The sequence below is a fragment of the Camelus ferus genome, chromosome 2, assembly GCF_009834535.1.
Source record: "Camelus ferus isolate YT-003-E chromosome 2, BCGSAC_Cfer_1.0, whole genome shotgun sequence".
In the NCBI taxonomy this organism is placed as follows: Eukaryota; Metazoa; Chordata; class Mammalia; order Artiodactyla; family Camelidae; genus Camelus; species Camelus ferus.
The window spans coordinates 2,043,914-2,062,379 of record NC_045697.1 but is presented as its reverse complement, the minus strand read 5'-3'; the positions used below and the strand labels follow the sequence as shown (position 1 = coordinate 2,062,379).

The 18,466-nt window shown below is 53.7% G+C and overlaps 1 protein-coding gene and 1 non-coding gene across 7 annotated transcripts in view; both read right to left on the bottom strand.

The window, feature by feature from the left end:
- RGS12 (regulator of G protein signaling 12) overlaps nucleotides 1-18,466 on the bottom strand; it is a 113,523-nt gene that overhangs the window by 74,179 nt on the left and 20,878 nt on the right. For 5 of the 6 annotated variants that reach the window (XM_032493091.1, XM_032493097.1, XM_032493105.1 and 2 more), the window contains exon 2: nucleotides 8,701-10,679. In XM_032493091.1, the coding sequence (XP_032348982.1) occupies nucleotides 8,701-10,581 (1,881 nt within the window). In that variant the 5' untranslated portion in view covers nucleotides 10,582-10,679. Of the gene's footprint in view, nucleotides 1-8,700; nucleotides 10,680-15,178; nucleotides 15,346-18,466 lie in introns of all 6 variants that reach the window. The other variant, XM_032493094.1, reaches the window with a different exon arrangement.
- LOC116659422 lies at nucleotides 15,391-15,497 on the bottom strand. The gene has a single exon (XR_004314807.1). It is a non-coding gene; the product is annotated as a U6 spliceosomal RNA (small nuclear RNA).

Genomic DNA, 18,466 nt, shown 5'->3' with positions numbered 1-18,466 from the left:
TAATCGGCAAAAGGCTAACAGCCAGAGTCTAGAACTCCTACTCGTCAGAGGCAAAGCCAACCCAACAGAAAAATGAGCAGAGTTTTCAGTAGGCCCCTCAACAAAGAGGAAATCAAATCTGTACGCTGGAGGGAATGCAAACTAAAGCCATAACAAGACACCATTTTACAACTAACAGATTGGCAAAACCTTGAGGAGTGTGAAGACGGCGAGTTCTGGCGAGGACGGGCTGCAGTCGGACCGCCTGCACTGGCTAGTGTGGGGTTTCGGCACGGTTAGGGCATTCTAAGCAAATTTTACTGAGACTTGGAAGTTGAACTAAAAGTCTCCGAGTCTTGTGACTTGGAGGTTAAATTATGATGGACTAGATGGTGAAAACTCCAGGAGAGGCTGGCCTTTCAGAGGAGTGAGACCTGAAGCACCTCCCAGGAGAGGCCAGTCTTAACATTCCTCCTGGAGACGCTCACCCATCTTTAAAGGGTAAAAGGGAAAACCCAGGATCTCCTCCTCTGTCTGGAAAGAGAATTTGCTTCAAGAGTAAAGGTTTCTCTCCAGTCTCAGGAGGGGAGGGGCGCAGCGTGTGTGTGAGCTCCCGGGTTTGTTCTTGGAGTTGCAGGGCGAACCTGAATGGTTCTCATCGTTTTGGCCCAGGGCAAGGACTGGGCGCGGAGGAACCACTGCAGTATTAGAAGCCGGTAATTAAACCTGTCCCTGCTCCAGAGACCTGTCTACTGTCAGTATGAACAAGCAGACTAAAAGCTTCATACTCAGTCCGTCTGCTACGGATGGGCCAGTCCCCTCCCCGGATAGATCCCGAGAAAAGTCTTTCACGTACACAGCTGGAGACGTGTGCAAGCGTGTGCACGGCAGTGTCATCAGTCACTTCGTTAACCACTGTGTGTGAGTGTGTGGGGTGCTCACAATGGAATATCACACAGTTAAAATGAATAAACTGCAGCTACAGATAATATCATGGATAGATCTTGGAAATGATAGTCAATGATTTAAAAACACATTGTAGAAGATTGTGCTATGAAACCATTTTTTTATAAAGCAGAAGAAACAGCAAAACAAACCAATACATTGTTTAGGGAGTCAAGCACTTCAAACACCCCTGATTCTGACAAAGCTGAGGGCTGCGTAGCCCGAACAGTCTCACTTTTCCTGGATCCTGTACACACCAAGAACAGTAAGTGTGGCCTGCTTTGTCTCTGCTCCTTCACTGCCATCTCCTCCACCCCAGGGTTGCACACTCTCCGTCCTCCTGACCATGGCCAGCTCCTCCAGGAAGCCTGCCCTGCCTGCTCCAGGATGGGCCAAGTGCTTCTCCCCTGCCCCCTAGCACCTCAACCAGCCTCAAACGCAGGGTCCGCAAGGTCCTCACGCAGCTGTGAGCCCCCCGGAGAGTGCTCAGCGCACATGCTCAGAAGGAACTCCCCACAGGGACGGGGAGCGCGTGTGGCAGCAGACAGCAGGCTCCTCCCCGCCAGCTTGTCTCCCCAGACCCGCTGACTCCCCAGGGGCTGCGGCCCCTGCTCGCTTCCTTTCCTTTGGATTAGCAGAGTGATGCCACGCTGCCCAAGGGCATTGTTTCCCGGGGGCAGAGATCAAAGCCGCACGCCTTAGCAGGATTCAATCTTAGGGCCCTAGCCCGGCCTTTTAGTATTCTGCAGATTTTGTTTACAATCTATTTTAAAACTTCCTCTCATTGTACTAGAAACACTGCACAGGGTCCGTTTGTTGAACCCGGAGCTCCCCTCTCGGGAGCCGACGAGCCGGTCATCAGCGCCGCCGGAGAAACACTGCTGCTGGCGCACAGGGCCACCTCTCACTCTGTTCTCAGTAAAAGGACTAAGAAAAATAATATTTTTTTTCTCAAAAGGAATTATTTTTAGTTAGTAAAATATGGTCATAAGCCCAGAATAAAAAATCAAAACAGCACAAAACAAAATGACAACGTCCTGCTCAGTTTCCACTCGGCACCTGAGGTAACCATCACTATCTGTTCCAAGTGTTCCCTCCTTTTCTCCCTGTATATTTGCATACAAACACGCACACTTTAAAATGTCTAGGTTTATTTGAGGGGTGCTCAAATACTTCACACAAAAACAAGATCATACTAAACATGCACACGTGGCCTTGGGGGCCTTTCCCGTGGGTGACACACCAACCCACCCGTGTGGCGGAGCACAGAGCTGGTCTGACGAGGGACGGAGATCTGGGCTGGACGCCTGCCTGTGCGGCCGCACTCCCCGGCCTCCTCTGCAGCCACGCGGCCAGGCCCGGCCAATGAGGCGCAGCAGAGGGTGCCTGACACTTCCACTGGGACTCCACTGCTCCCTTTGCCAGCCTCCTGCGGGTTCCCCCCTCCTGCAGGCCCCCCACTTCCAGGTTCCCCCTCCTGTGGGATGCCCCCCTCCTGCAGGCTGGACCATGGACATGGGGGGCCTGGGGAGCGGCTACCTTCAAGTTCAGGTGGAGGCACATGCAGATGAGGGCAACACGACAGAAGGAAACTGGCTCCTGATGAAGGGGGAGCCTCCACGCCAGCCGGGCAACCGACCCAAACTCCAGGCGGGACAGCCCCACCCTGCAGGTTCAGGCCACTTTGAAGGCAGGCGCTACAGACCGCAACGCTACCACTTGCACGTGAGCGCGCGCCAGCTAGACTAGGAAGATACATTTTTCTTCACGCCACCGTCAGTAAGTATTTCTTACTCAATCAAAAAGAGAGTTCAGCGCCCACTAATACTGCCAGACTGGAAAGGGCTCGCTCCTGGAAGTCTGTCCTCCCGCACCCTGGTGATGGCGGCCATCCTAAAACACCGGCGTCTCGGGGTGTCTGCACTCCTGAAAAACTCCTGAGGACCCCAGAGGTCTTTTGTTTTTGTGGGTTTCATCTATGAATATTTTTCATATTAAAAATTAAACCGAGAAATTTTAAAATATTTATTAATTCATTTCAAGATGACAAAAATCCTTTATATGTTATAATATCTTTTCATTTAAAAATTTTCCAAAATCCACTATGTGTAAAGTTTAAGAATGTGGATTTTTGCTACTTAACCAGATATTTTAGTTAATAATGTTCTTAGAGCGTCAATTTTCAAAGAAGCAGAACCCTAACAGCCTTCGTTCAAGTTGAACATAACTGAATCATTTTTGACGATACAGACGGCATTTCAAGAGCACGGACTTCTCTCTCATCAGTCCCGTGTGGTACTCGCAGACTTTAAGCTGTATCTGCATTAGCACCAACTTCTCCTTCTGCTGGCTGTAGACGTTAAGTAGAAAGCAAAGCAAAGCAAACAACGTGGAAAATCATCCGTGTACAGACATTACTTAACTCTCGTCAACAGTTCCCTAAATTCGGCCAAGTCCCCAAGTGATGGGCTCCCAGCTACCCGCTCCAATCTCCCCAACGAGGAGACAGCTGATGAGAGTGAGTCCGCTTCACGGGCACTGCCTGGGTCGTGCGTTGGGAGCCAGAGCTTTGGGAGTCACCAGAAGAGCACTGACTCCTATAAACTGCCCCCTGACCAGCAGAATGAAAAGGCCCGAGGCGGAGAGGTGTCAACCTGGACGGGCGGGCTTGGGGAAAGTGGGCCCCCACTCTGGCTTTTCCCCTCACGGGAGGGAGGGGCTCCAGGGGCCCGAGGTCTGGATTGAGCTTGGGGTACAAAGACCAAGAGACAGTGACAAAGTGCCGGTGGAGAAGTGTAGTGACAAGGTGACTGTCTGGACACAGGCCTGATAGGACTCAGAGAACAGCTCATGCCTGAACTCAGTGCAGAGTCCTTCTGACTGCTGGCTTTCTTTCGCACACAGAATTGAGAGAGGCTGCATGCCAGGAATTTCAAAGGGAACATTTAAGGCAGAGTTGTCGGTGACAACATGGAAGCAGCCATAAACACGCAGAGGCCACTGAAGACCAGCCCAGGGCCGAGAGAGAGGGTGCCTAAGGGAAGGACGGCCTGGCAGGGGCCCCACCCCAGGTCTGGCATTAGGTGGACCAGAGCTCCCAGGGCTTCCAGGCCAGAGCCACCCCACTGGACACAGGCCACACCCCTCAGGGGCACAGGCAGCTAAGGCCAACTTAAAAGCAGCGGAGGAATGAGACGTCCACTGGGGGTCTGAAAGCTCCGGAGGGTTCCCCATGCAGGGCCGTGCCCGTGCCCGTGCCCGTGCCCAGGGCGGCCCCACGGAGGCTCTGGCGCCCACCCCAGGTTGACCTGGAGGCCCTGGCTGAGCACCGAAGGCAGGTCCGCACACACAGGGCCCCTTGGCAAGGACCGGGAGACAGACCGGCCTCTAAGGAAGTCTCTGTCCCGTCACCAGCTGACCACTAAGCGAACCAAGCAGACACCTTGCGGCCACACACAACAAAGAATACATACACTTGGCAGAATTTGCTCAGAAAAGCCACTAAACAAACAGGAACAACAAACAGCAAGAAGGACGATGGCCGGGACCCTGATGGCCGGGAGCGCGTGTCTCCCCTGTGGCACAGAAGCGGGCCGTGTGCCCTGTTGAAGTTTCCGTCTCCGCTGCGCAAAGGTCAGCTCACAGGTGCAGAGGGAGTGCTGTAAGCTGTGCTGAGCCAGGCGTCCGAGACTCTCTCATCATTAAGCGCCAAGCCCACCCCTCTCTGCCGGCATCGGACGCTGGAGCTGGGCCTTGCAGACTTGACAGCACCTCTGCCCACAGGGGGCTGCGCTGGCCCTTGTCGGGCAGCAGGGGTGGACTGCAATGTCCCGACAGCACCCTCCTCGCCGGCCGTGCCCTGGCAGCCCTCACGCTCAGCCCCACCGGCCTCCTCCTCTCTGTGCTGACAAAGTCTCCTCCTCGTCTGCCTTCCCTCCCTCCCCCTCTGCTGCGACCTCCTCGGGTCCCACTAGTGCTCCTTTGGTCTAGTTAATGATTCCTCACACCACCTTCTCCTGTGCAAATCAGATGTGTTTTCCATCTCCTGATGCATCCTGACTGCACAGAGTAAGACCCTGAAGCCACTGTCACCACGGAGAAGAGTTCACAGTCACTTCGGACACTCCACGACTGTTGGCATCTCCCCGTCCCCCTCCTAAGGCCTCTTCCTCTCCCCTCTCCAGGCACGTGCTCCCTCTTGGCCTGTCCTCTGCTCATCCTGACTAGCCCCCAGGCAGCTGAGGCCGGGCCAGGAGGCACACCAGAAGACCCGCCTCAGGACCCTGGGAAGCTTCTGCCGCTCAGCGAGGGCTGTGGGGTTAGACTGCGCTAGTAACACAGGGGACCCCGCTTAGCAGAGTAAAGAGCAATGGACACACTTCAAGGGATTGCGGCTGCAACGCAAGGAAACACACTTTATTACTACTTGTTTTTAGGTCAATTGCGTGTCCCATCACATTACAAAAGGAACTCCACCTGACTGTGGGCAAGTCGTTTGATGTGTATAAACCTTCCTTCCTTGTGAGTAAGATGGTGAGCTCACAGAATCCCCATCCGGGTCAAATAAGGAAATGTACTGTGGACAGTGAGCAGACGCCGTTCGGATAAATACTGCTCTCTTCCAACATGAGAGACACACCGGTTCCACTCTGTATCGCATTCTTTCGTTACGGTGTTAGAGCACTAACAGCAAATACCTGCGTTCTCACTACATTTTTGTTCAAGGTAAAAGAACATTAAGAAGAAGCCCAAGACCCTCCTAAGAACAGTCAGCGGATCTTTAACAAAGGAGCAAAGACTGTCTCCTCCACAAATGGTGCTGGAACCGCAGGACACGCGTATGCAAAGCAAGCGAACCTGGACATAGACCTTACACCCTTCAGAACAGTAACTCAGAATGGATCACAGATCTGGACGTAAAATTTAAAACCACGAAACTCCTAGCCAGTAGCACAGGAGAAACCTCGGTGGCCTCGGGCTGGGGGACGCCTCTGCAGGTACAAACATCCATGGAAGAAAGCCTTGATAACCTGGACTTCACTAAAAGTAAAACGTCTGCTCCGCAAAAGGCAACATCAAGAGAGTGGAAAGACAGCCACAGACCAGGAGAAAACGTTTGCAGAAGACACATCTGATAAAGGACTAACACCCCGAATACACAAAGAGCTCGTAAAATTCAACCATAAGAAAACAATCTGATTGAAAAATAGACCCAAGGTCTTAACAGACGTTTTACCAAAGAAGATACACAGGTTTGACAAGCAAGCATATGAGAAGACGTTCAGCACCATACATCCCAAGGAAATGCAAATTAAAACAGTAAGACACCACTACACACCTGGAACACGAGCGAAACCCCTGAACACTGACACCACCAAATGGGAGCCAAAATGTGGGACAAAAGGAACGTTTATCATGGCTGCTGGGAACGCAGTGGTGCAGCCACTTCAGAGGACGGTCTCCTACAAAACTAAACATAGTCTTACCATGTGATCCAGCAGTTGGGCTCCTTGGTACTCACCCAAAGGAGCTGGAAACTTACGTCCACACGAAAACCCGCACACAGATGTTTACAGCAGTTTTATTCGTCATTGCCAGAACCTGGAAGCAGCCAAGATGCCCTTCAGCAGGTGATGGATAAATAAACTGTGGTCCCTCCAGACAGTGGAATGTTATTCAGCACTAAAGAGAAATGAGCTGACACGGCATGAAAAGACACGGAGGAACCTTAAATGTAGATTCCTAAGTGACAGAGCCCGTCTGAAAAGGCTGCAGACTGTCGGATTCTGACTCTGTGACATTCTGGAAAACATGAAACTACGGGGAGAGTGAAGAGACCACCGGGGCTGGGGGGGAGAACAGGCAGGCAAAGAGGATGTTTAGGGCAGTGACACGACTCTGTGACCCTGTAGCGGTGGACACATGGTACACGCTTGTCCACACCCACAGGATGCACGGCACCAAGAGTGACCCATCGTGAACCGCAGATTCCGGGCGACGACCTGTCAGTGCAGGTTCGCTGGCTGTGACACAGGCGCCCTCTGGTGGGGGTGCTGATGGCGGGGGAGGCTGTGTGTGTCTGAGGGTAGAAGGTATGTGGGAAATCTCTGTGCCTTGCTTTCAATTGTTTTAAACCTAAAACTGCTCTAAAAAATAAAGTCTTAAAAGAAAAAAAGAAGCCCAAGACTTGAATCATGAACCTGCTTAATCCTGACAGTTGAACCTCAGACAAGTCACTTAACCCCTCGAGGACTGGTCAGCTCACCCGGAGACCAGGGAGCTCCTGAGCTCAGAACCCCGTCGCCAGGGGTGTGAAGCCGTGCAGTGCTCTACGGGGCACAGGCGGGGCGCTTCCTACTCTGGCGAACAGGCCGGAGGGCGCGCTGCAGTCCGGGGAGAACCGCGCAAACGCCGTCGCTCCTTCAGCGTTTGATTACTCACTTACGCCGTGGCAATGGAGAAAAGTCACTTGCGGGACATGCACTCAAAGAGGCAGTGAACTCCCCAGTTTCACAGAGCATTTCTGCCACCTTCCAGGGCCGCCGCCCCCGCCCCCCCCCCCCCCCACTGAACAGGCAAGCCCAGGCTGAAGCAGGTGGCCCGGGGGGAACACTCTGGAAGGAGACCCCAGCCTGTGCGGCTGGGACTGCGGGAACTGGCGGGAGGCTGCACACGGGCCAGGACTCCTGCTAGCCCGGCCAGCTCAGGAATTCAGTCAAAACCATATGATTACAACCATGTTTATAAAAGCGAAAACCTATGCTTAGATACATTGCACTGTTTCACGGTCGTCTGGGGAGGCAAACAATGGGACATCTGTCCTTTCCTCCACCTTTAGCTTTCTTTGAGTATGCTTTATAATGAAAAATAACAAGCCTTGGGAAAGGGAGGGCTCTCAGACGGAACATTCATCAGACTCTGCAGCCCCAGCCCCAAAGCCTTCCTCCACCTCTGACCCCACCCCAACCAGCCAGTGGCCCAGGGAGGGTTTTCTCGAGAGAGCTGCGGCTACTGAGAACAAAAATGTGAACACACACAGAAAAGGTGTTTTAAATCACAAAAATCCTCTGAGAACAGTTCCTCTCAAACCAGTTGAGTTAAGTGCCAGCCAGTCCCGCCCCCCTCACCCCTCCCCACCCCGCAGATCCATCCTTGTTCCAAACAGCGCCACCCCCTCCTCTGCCTGACCACAGCCTGCCTCCTGCTGAGCCGAGCCCCCCGCCCCCACAGCAGCTCCCTCCACCCACCTCGGCTCTGAACTAAGCTGGGGTTGGGGGGAGCCGGGCCCCAAGGCGCCCTGGTGGGGCGAGGGCGTCTGGGGTGGTGCTACACCAGCGTGTGCCCCACTGTCCGACACTCCAGCCGCCAGCCACAGCTGACTTCGGCCAGCGTTTTTCTCGTAGTAGGATTTTCTCAATGAGGGAAACAGCAAGGATTGACACCAAGGTGACACGCCCTGTCCCGAAGTGAACAGTCTTCTTCGGGAATTTTCTCACCTCATGAGGGCAGGCTGCCTCGGCCACTGGGGCCAGAGACGAAAAGGGGCCACAGGGACAGGAAAGGGTGGGTAGTCACCACCGGATTCGGGGCGAGGGCCCCCATGCAGGCAGGAGCCTGCAGCCTCAAAGCCACGCAGACAAGCTGTGAAGCCGGGGGCAGAGGGTGGGGGCAAGCCAGGCCTGGGAACCCGGGAGTAGGGCACTGTCGCTTCATCATGACTGACCCAGTTAGGAAACACGCGCATGCTCACTGAGCCTCTCCGAACAACAGGCTTACCTTCGTGTCTTCCTTAGTCTTTCTGACGTGTCGGTGGTGACCGAAAATGTTCTGCATCCCGAGCGCCTTCCTGGCCCAGTCCCTCTTCTGGGTGCTGGGCGGGGGCTGCGCGGGGCTGCCCTCCACCCTGTAGCGGTCGGCCGGAATCTTGCTCATGGGAGGGGGCAGCGTGCCGCAGTTGATGCTGGACCACCCGTCCGTGGAGTCCGTGTAAGACTCCTGGTCGCTGGCGTGGCCGCACTGCCACTCCTGCAGCACATGGACTGGGAGCCACCGCTGGCTGAAACTGCTGCCAGGGCCCCCGGCGCCCCTCTTGGAAGGGGGGACCGAACACCGCAAGGAGGCGGGGGGCGCCTCCCCATGAGACGTGGGCCCGAGGTGCTTCCCAAAGTCCCGGCACCTGTCAGCCTGCGGAGCGGCCTCAAACGGGGGCCCCACTTCAGGGTCGTGGCAGAAGGCCCCATTCCAGGAGGCGCCCCAGGGCTGGGAGCCCCTGGTGCCCATGCCCTCCCAGGCGCTGCTGCTGGGGCCGTGCCTGCTGGAGCCGGCACCCAGGTCCACCACCAGCACCCGGCTGCTCCTCTCCTCGTGCTGGAAGTTGCCGATGCCACTGTCGCTGTTGCTGCTGGTGCTGGTGTTCTGGTGGGCGTCCGCGTCCCCATCCACAAAGGCCCGGGCCCGCACCCCCTCGATCAGCTCGCCCATGTCCCTGTACAGCACGGAGATGAACTGGAGGACAGGGAGAGAGGACGCGGGGAACTCCAGGCAGCCATTGGTGTCAGGGTCAGCCGTGCACTCAAACCCGAAGCGCCGGGCGATGCCCTGGTGGATCTTGTGACTGAACAGGTCCGGGTCCACCATGAACACGTGGCAGGATGTCCGCAGAGCGCCATCCTCCTCCTGCGCCAGGCTCCCATCATCGCCCGTTTGCACAGTCACCAGTCCGAAAAACCTCCGGTCGTCCGGGCACACGGCACTGAACGCCAGCCTCTCGGCCGGGTACCGGGCCAGGACGGCAGCCTTGTCGGTGCAGAGCTGGACACAGTCATGCATGACCTTCATGGTCACCAGAGAATGGATCCTCTGCTCGGCCCGCAGGCGCCGCAGGCAGCCCCGGATGGCCTGCACACTGTCCGACTCCAGGCTGCAGCCGCTGGATGGGAGCTCGATGGAGCCCAGGTAGCCCACTACCATGGCCACGTTCAGAACGCTGGCGTCCACCCCAAAGTCCTCGTGGCTCTCCAGTCCCACACCAAAAACAGAATCGGCATGCACCACTTTCGCTGTCTCCTCCTTAGAAAGCAGGTTGGGATTCGGATCATTTATACTTTCATGCTCAAGGTCAAATTGCCCAGTGGCTGACTCCGAAAGGGACCATTGTTTCAGTTTCAGAGGCTCGGAACTGCTGGCACGAAGGCCCGGGCTTTCAAAGATCATATTGAAAATCCCTCCCGACTGCACCTCTTCAACGACTCTCTCTGCCCTGTTTATACCTAAGGCCTTAGAATCAAGTTTGGGCTTCAGCCAGCCTTTTCCTTCATAAAACCCCACCTCCTCATCGCTGGAGCAGGACTCCAGGTGGCCGATGCCTTCACCAATCACCATGTGCAGGACCCCCGAACACTTCCCGATTAACTTCACGACGTCTTCGTGGGACGCTTTCTTCACATTGATCTCGTTGACAGCAAATATCTGATCGCCGGCACGGAGGCCCACGAAATCAGCAGGGCTCCCTCTCATGACACAGCTGAGCACACAGGGCGCCTGGCCGGAGAGCGTGAATCCATACCCCGCCCTCCCTCTGGCGACCTCCACGGTCCTGACGCGAGGGGGCGCTGTCCCGAGCAGCGCACGCTCCCCGGGGTCCCCGGCTCTGTACATCCCGGCGTGCTTCCCCAACCAGGAGCACAGCTCATTATTCCAGCAGGTCCGTGGGGCGGGGAATGCGTGACGCTATCATATTTCCGTGCAATAACGCCCTGAGGAAGAAGAATAAACAGCTCATTATTAGAGATCCCGCATTTCTGCTGCTTACCAGCACCACCCAACATAAAAGGCAGTGCACAACGAAACCGTCGGAGGAAGAGTCTCTGGCTACCACACAAATGGCAGAGTGAAGGAGCAGTGGTATCTCTGTGCACCACATCTTGAAGTCTGCCTAAGATGTCTCCTTCCACAGTATAGAACATTTCCCAGGACTGCTGTCTTCCCAGCTCCGAGCTCACTGAGGCTAATCCCAGCCCAGGCCTGAGGAGCACGGGACTCAGCGGAATCTGCTCCCTTCCTGTCTGGATGGAGAGGAGACCCCAAGCTCAGAATGTGGTCGGAGGGCAGCACCATCTGAGCTGCGGGCAGGTCCGAGTGAAAGCAGGGCTGCCTGCAGACCAGGTGGAAAGGCACCTGCGTGACCCCTGGTCCAGCCCCAACTCTGATCACAAACTCCCTCCAGGGGAAGTTTCTCCCCAGAAAGGGGCGTCGGCTTGCCTTCCCTGGTATCTCCCACCCTCCCTCAAGTAACTGACTTTCAGCAATGCACTGTGTGTGCAAAACACATTAGTGTGAAATACGAGAGAGGCCACTGGACAGAACAGGTGAAACAGCCAGGAAGAGCAAAGGAATTTAATGCTCAGTTGTTCCGGGGGGTGACTTTCCAATGAAAGGTACTTGTTGTCACTGAAACGAACCTGTGTCAGGGTGCCAGAGACCACCCCAGGCTCGATGACTCGCTAAGACTCGCAAACACTCAGGGCCGTGATTTACCACAGGGAGAGGTTGCACAGCAAAATCAGGGAATGGAGAGGCCGGCGGGGCGAGGTCCAGAGGAAACAGGCACCGCTTCCAGAACCCTGACCCATGGAGTCACACCAGCCATGCTCAGTCCCCTGGTGACACACTGTGACAGCACATGTGGAGTGCTGTCCCCAGGGAGGGTCCTTAGAGACTCAGCACCAGGGCTCTTATCGGGGGCGGGTCCTGTGGGCCCCACTGCGGACACACACCAAACCCCAGCCCCTGAGGGGCGGGTGTCTGCTCAGCGGGTGAGCCCAGGGGGCCTCCCCATCGGTGAGGGTGCCAGGATCCCTCCCGACATCCAAGCCCCGGAGCGCCAGCCCAGCGCCAGCCTCGCACCCGGGCCTCTTGGAGGACAGCAGGCAGCCCCGCTGTGAGGACTGCGTTCTGCACAAAACCCTTTAAAGATCACTTTAAAAAGCAATACAGTAAGTGATTATATTGTGAAGATCTAAAATATAATAGAACATGCTTTTTAAGGAGTGTATGTTTTGTGTGTGGTGTAAGGGAGTGTTCTAGCTTCATTGATTTACATGCTGCTGTCCAGTTTTCCCAGCACCATTTGCTGAAGAGGCTGTCTTTATTCCATTGTATATTCTTGTCTCCTTTGTTGAAGATTATTGACCAAAAGTTTGTGGGTTCATTGCTGGGCTCTCTTTTCTGTTCCATTTGTCCATATGTCTGTTTTTGTACCAATACCATGCTGTCTTGATGACTGCAGCTCTGTAGTATTGTCTGAAGTCTGGGAGAGTTATTCCTCCAGCCTCTTTCTTTCTCTTCAGTAATGCTTTGGCAATTCTAGGTCTTTTCTGGTTCCATATAAATTTTATTATGATTTGTTCTAGTTCTGTGAAATATGTCCTGGGTAATTTGATAGGGATTGCATTAAATCTGCAGATTGCCTTGGGCAGTGTGACCATTTTAACAATATTGATTCTTCCAATCCAGGAGCATGGGATATCTTTCCATTTTTTAAAGTCTTCTTTACTTTCCTTCATCAATGGTTTATAGTTTTCTGTGTGTAATTCTTTCACCTCCTTGGTTAGATTGACTCCTAGGTATTTTATTACTTTGGGTGCTATTTTAAAGGAGATTGTTTCTTTACTTTCTTTTTCTGTTGATTCATCGTTAGTGTAAAGAAATGCAACTGATTTTTGAACGTTAATCTTGTAACCTGCTACCTTGCTGAATTCTTCGATCAGCTCTAGTAGGTTTTGTGTGGACCTTTTAGGGTTTTCTATATATGGTAACATGTCGTCGGCATATAGTGACACTTTTACCTCTTCTTTTCCAATTTGGATCCCTTTTATTTCTCTCTCTTGTCTGATTGCTGTGGCTAGGACTTCCAAGACTATGTTGAATAGGAGTGGTGATAGTGGGCAGCCTCATCTTGTCCCAGATTTTAGTGAGAAGCTTTTGAGTGTTTCACCGTTGAGTACTATGCTGGCTGTAGGTTTGTCATATATAGCTTTTATTATGTTGAGATATGTTCCCTCTATACCCACTTTGGCGAGAGTTTTTATCATAAATGGGTGTTGAATTTTATCAAAAGCTTTTTCTGCATCGATTGAGATGATCATGTGGTTTTTGTCCTTTCTCTTGTTGATGTGATGTATTACATTGATTGATTTGCGTGTGTTGAACCACCCTTGTGTCCTTGGGATGAACCCCACTTGGTCATGATGTATAATCTTTTTTATGTGCTGTTGGGTTCTATTTGCTAATATTTTGTTGAGGATTTTCGCGTTCATCAGTGATATTGGTCTGTAATTCTCTTTTTTGGTAGTGTCTTTGCCTGGTTTTGCTATCAGGGTCATGGTGGCTTATAGAATGAGTTTGGGAGTATTCCTTCCTTTTCAATCTTCTGGAAGAGTTTGAGAAGGACTGGTATGAGTTCTTCTTTGTATGTTTGGTAGAATTCCCCGGTGAAGCCGTCCGGCCCTGGACTTTAATTTGTAGGGAGGTTTTTTATTGCTAATTCGATTTCATTTCCAGTGATCAGCTTGTTAAGTGGTCAGTTTCTTCTTGGTTCAGTCCTGGTGGACTGTATGTTTCCAGAAACTTGTCCATCTCCTCTAGGTTATCCAGTTTGGTTCCATATAGTTTTTCATAATATTCTCTTATGATATTCTGTATTTCTATGTTATTTGTTGTAATTTCTCCATTTTCCTTTCTTATTTTTCTTATTTGTGCTCTCTCTTTTTTCTTCTTTGTGGGTTTGGCCAGAGGTTTGTCGATTTTATTTTTCAAAAAACCAGCTTTTGGTTTGATTGATTTTTTTATTGTTTTTTAATCTCTATTTTATTTATTTCCTCCCTGATCTTTATTATTTCCTTCTTTCTGCTGCCTTTTTGGGTTTTTTTCCCTTCTTTTTCTAATTCTTTTGGCTGGTGGGTTAAATTGTTTATTTGAGATTGTTCTTATTTTTTGAGGAAGGCCTGTATCGCTGTAAACTTCCCTCTTAGCACTGCCTTTGTTGTGTCCCATAAATTCTGCGTGGTTGTGTTTTCATTTCCATTTGTCTCAAGGTGTTTTTTAGTTTCAACTTTGATTTCATCATCGACCCACTGGTTTTTTAATAGCATGTTGTTTAATCTCCATGCTTTCCTTTTTATCTCCTTTGTTTCTCTGTAGTTGATTTCCAGTGTATGTTTTTAAAATAACTGTTTCAAAGTTCTCAGGATACATTCTCATGTCTTGGAATAAAGTTTCCAGTAACAGAAGCATAATTCAAAGTAATTTACATAAATGCACCAAAAAAGTGAAAGAACTAAAGAAAATGGAAAGTATATCATTAGATGACGCCAGGGGCAGCTTCAAGGATGATGGAGACGCTATCACATGGGATGCATGTTTAAGTAAAGTTACTTTATGATACATCAAAGTGAAAAAAAGAACAATACCTAAACTACCACATTACTTCATATTTGAGTACTGTGACTGGAGTTTAACTACTTGATGTTCACCATTAAAAGTAAGTATGTTAATTATCGTAGTTCACAGAGAAAAAAAATGGGACAAGGAATATATATATATTCATGTATAATTGAGAAATTGTGCTCTACACTGGAATTTGACACAACATTGTAAAATTATTACAAATCAATAACAAAAATGTTAAAAAAAAAAAAAGTGAGTATGTTAAAGTCGCCATGAACTGTGTCTCAGGTCTTCTCACGGAATCTTCTCAAGGAGCACGAGCTGAACAATGGCCCCAAAGACACCACGTCCTAATCCCCGGAACCTGCGCTGTCACCTCACGGGCCAAGGGGACTGCAGATGTGATGGAGTGCGGGTCCTGAGGTGGGAGGGCATCCCAGGTTTTCCAGGCAGGCCCCACGTGACCACCGGGCCCTCGCCAGAGGGAGGCAGGAGGGCGGGAGGCAGAGAGAGGACGCGAAGACAGAAGCAGAGATCAGAGCAAGGGGCCTGGAAGGTGGAGGAAACGTGTTCTCCCGGGGGCGCCAGGAGGGACCAGCCTTGCCCTGAGCTGGACATCTGCCAGCAAGACTGAGTGTGGGCTCTGGCCCCAGACTGTGAGGGCATACACTTGAGTTGAGTCGCTGAGTTTGTGGTAATTGTTTCAGCGACCACTGCAAACTCTCACAAGGGGAATCGCCATCCCAGTGGGGAGAGGGGAATGCCGTGAAAGCACAAAATAACCCCTGAAAAATGCTCACGGCACTACCTGGCTCCCGGCAGACACGGCGCATCAAAGCTGCTGCTGCTCCTGACATCACTGTAAGTATCAGTTGTCACCGTCGACTCTCTCAGGATGGGTTGGCGAGGCCCTGCTGGTACCCCCAGGAACAGCACCCCCTGGCTTTCTCTTCCAAACAGTACTAGACGCTGCCTCTACAAAAGAAATGATTTCCCAGTTTTATATGCAGAATTTTTTTTTTAAATATGGAACGCTTCAAGAATTTGCATGTCATCTTTGAGCAGGGGCTATGCTTATCTTCTCTGTACCGTTCCAATTTTAGTATATGTGCTGTTGAAGCGAGCACTACTGTATGCAGAATTATTTTGTAATCCATCCGACCACCATGGAGTCACAACACTGTGGGACATGCTGTTCACGACAGTCTTGTATGTAGTTTACCCAGATATTCCTAGTAGGCTCTCATTGTCGTGTTCTTCTAATGACTGAAAATAGGTTCTAATTCTTATCAGTGATATCTTAATACCTATAACCACATTTTGTAAATTCAGCCTACAGATTAACTTTTCCTTAAACTGAACTGATTCATAGTAAAGCTGGTGGAACAGATAGTGAAATTCAGAAGAAACCATGGGCCCTAGTTTCCAAACTCAACCAGCGCTTTGGCCACCTGGGCTGCGAAAACACCAGCCCCTGGTCCCACCCCTGCACACAGAGACCCCGGCTCAGAAGTTCTGGACAGAGGCCACGGAGCTGCCTGCTTGGACCAAGCCCCACCTCACCCAACACCGTCCATGTGATGCTGACATGGCGTGGGCGACAGCATCTGGCACACCCAGACTTGAGATCACCTGCTCCAGGCTTAGTCTGTGTGTCCCCAAATTCATGCTGAAATGCTGGCCCAATGTGACGCATTTGGAAGTGGGGCCTTCGGGAGAGATTAAGTTTGGTGAGGTCATGAGGGTGGAGCCCTCACAAAGGACTGGTGCTCTTGTGAAACAGGAGAAACAGGAGAAGAGACAGGCCCCCTGCTGTCCGCTGTCCGCCATGTGAAGTGGGTCTTCACCAGACACTAGTCTGCCAGCACCTCAATTTCGGACTTCCAGCCTCAGAACCCTGAGAAATACACGTCTGTCATTTAAGCCCCCCCCCCACCCCCGTCTGTCTGCGGTGTTCTGTCACAGCAGCCAGAGTGGACGAAGACATCATCTAATTAGCCAGCCTCCTGGTTCTGCCGAAGAGGCAGCCAGGTGGGAAAGAAGTGCTTCATCCAAGAGGCAGCGCCCTGCTGGCGCAGTCAGTCAGGGCACAGGGCCTCCCCTCGCCAGCCCGCCCACCCGCCACTACCGCGGCCACTCGTCCTTCCAACCAACGGGATCTAGAGACAAACGTCAGGCGCCTCCTCCTTCCTGAGGCTCAAGTCTGGTATGAAATGAGTCTCGTTCCGATGAGTTTCTCTGCCCATTCCCACTTACTGAGTGCCCACCCCGGGCCGGGCAGCCTGCAGACATGGAAGCTAATGGGGTCCCAGCCCCGAGCAGCCCGTGGTCCCCAGATGGGGAGACGCAAGAAGAGCTAACAGCCATCACTCCAGAGCAGACGAGCACCAGCCCAGCGGGGGCCCGGGGCCCTGCCGGCAGACGAGCCAAGAAAGCCATTCCGAAGAGGGCAAGAGCGAGGGTCTCGGCCCGCACCTCAGTCCCTGCCGCCCAGCATTTTGTGAGGATGGCATCGGGGTCCCCGTGACTGTGCCACAAAGGCTACAGATGTTCATGGTGCCACAGGCCCCGAGCTGAGCCAGGGACCAGAGCGGCAAAGCACAGCCACGACGGCGCGCGGGAACGCGCAGGGAGGAGACGCCGGGGGCGGCGAGGGGCAGCACCCCGGCGCGCGGAGGAGAAGCGGGAGCTCGGGCGCAGGGCGAGGCAGCGACGGGGCAGCCGCCGGGGGCGCTGCGGGGTCCCCGGCGCGGGCCGCGGCTGTCCCCGCGACTCCACGCACATTCACTAGTGTGTCCACGGAAGCGTCACTACGAGGCAGGCACGATGACTATGCCCGCTTTGCAGAGGAGCAAGTGGAGGCACAGACGTTAAGGGACCGGCCCGCAGCTGCACGGCTACAGCGAACCCGCGTCGGAGGCGGCCCCGGCCCCGGCCCCGGCCGCCCCGGGCTTCCTCTGCCCCGCCCGGAGCGCCTCTGAGAGGAGGCCGCGCGGCGGCGGGAGCCGCCCGCCCGCAGCCTCCTGCTCCGCAGACCCAGCCCCAAAGCCGCCACATCCCTGCAGCCACTCCGCCCGCCGCCAGGCTGCCCTCCTCCTGACACCGCCTGGGAGCGCACCCGGAATGCCCGCAGGGCCCCCACCCGACGCCCGGGGCGGCACGCTGGCTGTCCCCGAGTCCCAGCCGCCCCGCCCCTCCGGCCTCTTCCAGCAGCCCCCTCCCGCCCCCCAAGGAGCTCTCCAGGTCAATGGCCACCCTCCCTGCCCTGCCCCAACCTCTACCGACCCAGGGCCTGTCCTCCCCAGCACAGCAGCGGCCCCAGCCGCCAAGGAGGATGCACCGGCAGACTCCGCTCTCAAGGCCACTTCCGGGCCATACAATGCCACCAACGCCTTCGCCACACTTTCATCCTGAGAGGGCCCCCTTTCCACTGCCTGCCCCCTGACCCACCACCCACTGATGTCAGGGAGACCCTTCAGTTGTTCATTGGTGTCACCAGGCACCAACTGTGTGTGGGACCGGGCCGGGCATGGGTGACCTCATGAACGAACCATCCCTTCCTGCGAAGACCTCTCTGCAGGTGACAAGGACCAGGGGCTACCAATGGCAGCAGCTTCCTTAGAGGGTCCACACACCTGCAGCCACTCAGGCCACATGGCCTGGAGCAGCTCCCAAGGGACCCCCCCCCCACCCCTGGGCACAGCACACCCAGCAGGGACCCTCCAGGGTGGCGGCCCACCCGCTGCACTCACAGGTTAGTTCTGTCAGCTCTCTGTGCCTGTCCTTTCCCCCCAGGACCATTTCCTCTCTGAATTCAACACCCAATGTGGGTGACCCCGTGGCCTGACCATGGGCTGAACCCATTTCCCACGCTCTCGGCCACCCGTTACCTCACTGCACGTCAACAGCCAAACATACCTTTGCGAGAAGCACCCCTCCTCCTCTTCCCAGGCCCCGATGTCCACCTAAGCCCACCCATCCTTCCAGGTGCCAGGCAGCACCTCGCTCACCCCCGACCCCGCCGCCATCACCCATGGCTCTGCTTCCCCTCCCAGGCCATACCCCCCACTCACCTTACCGTCCTTCTGTCCCTGGA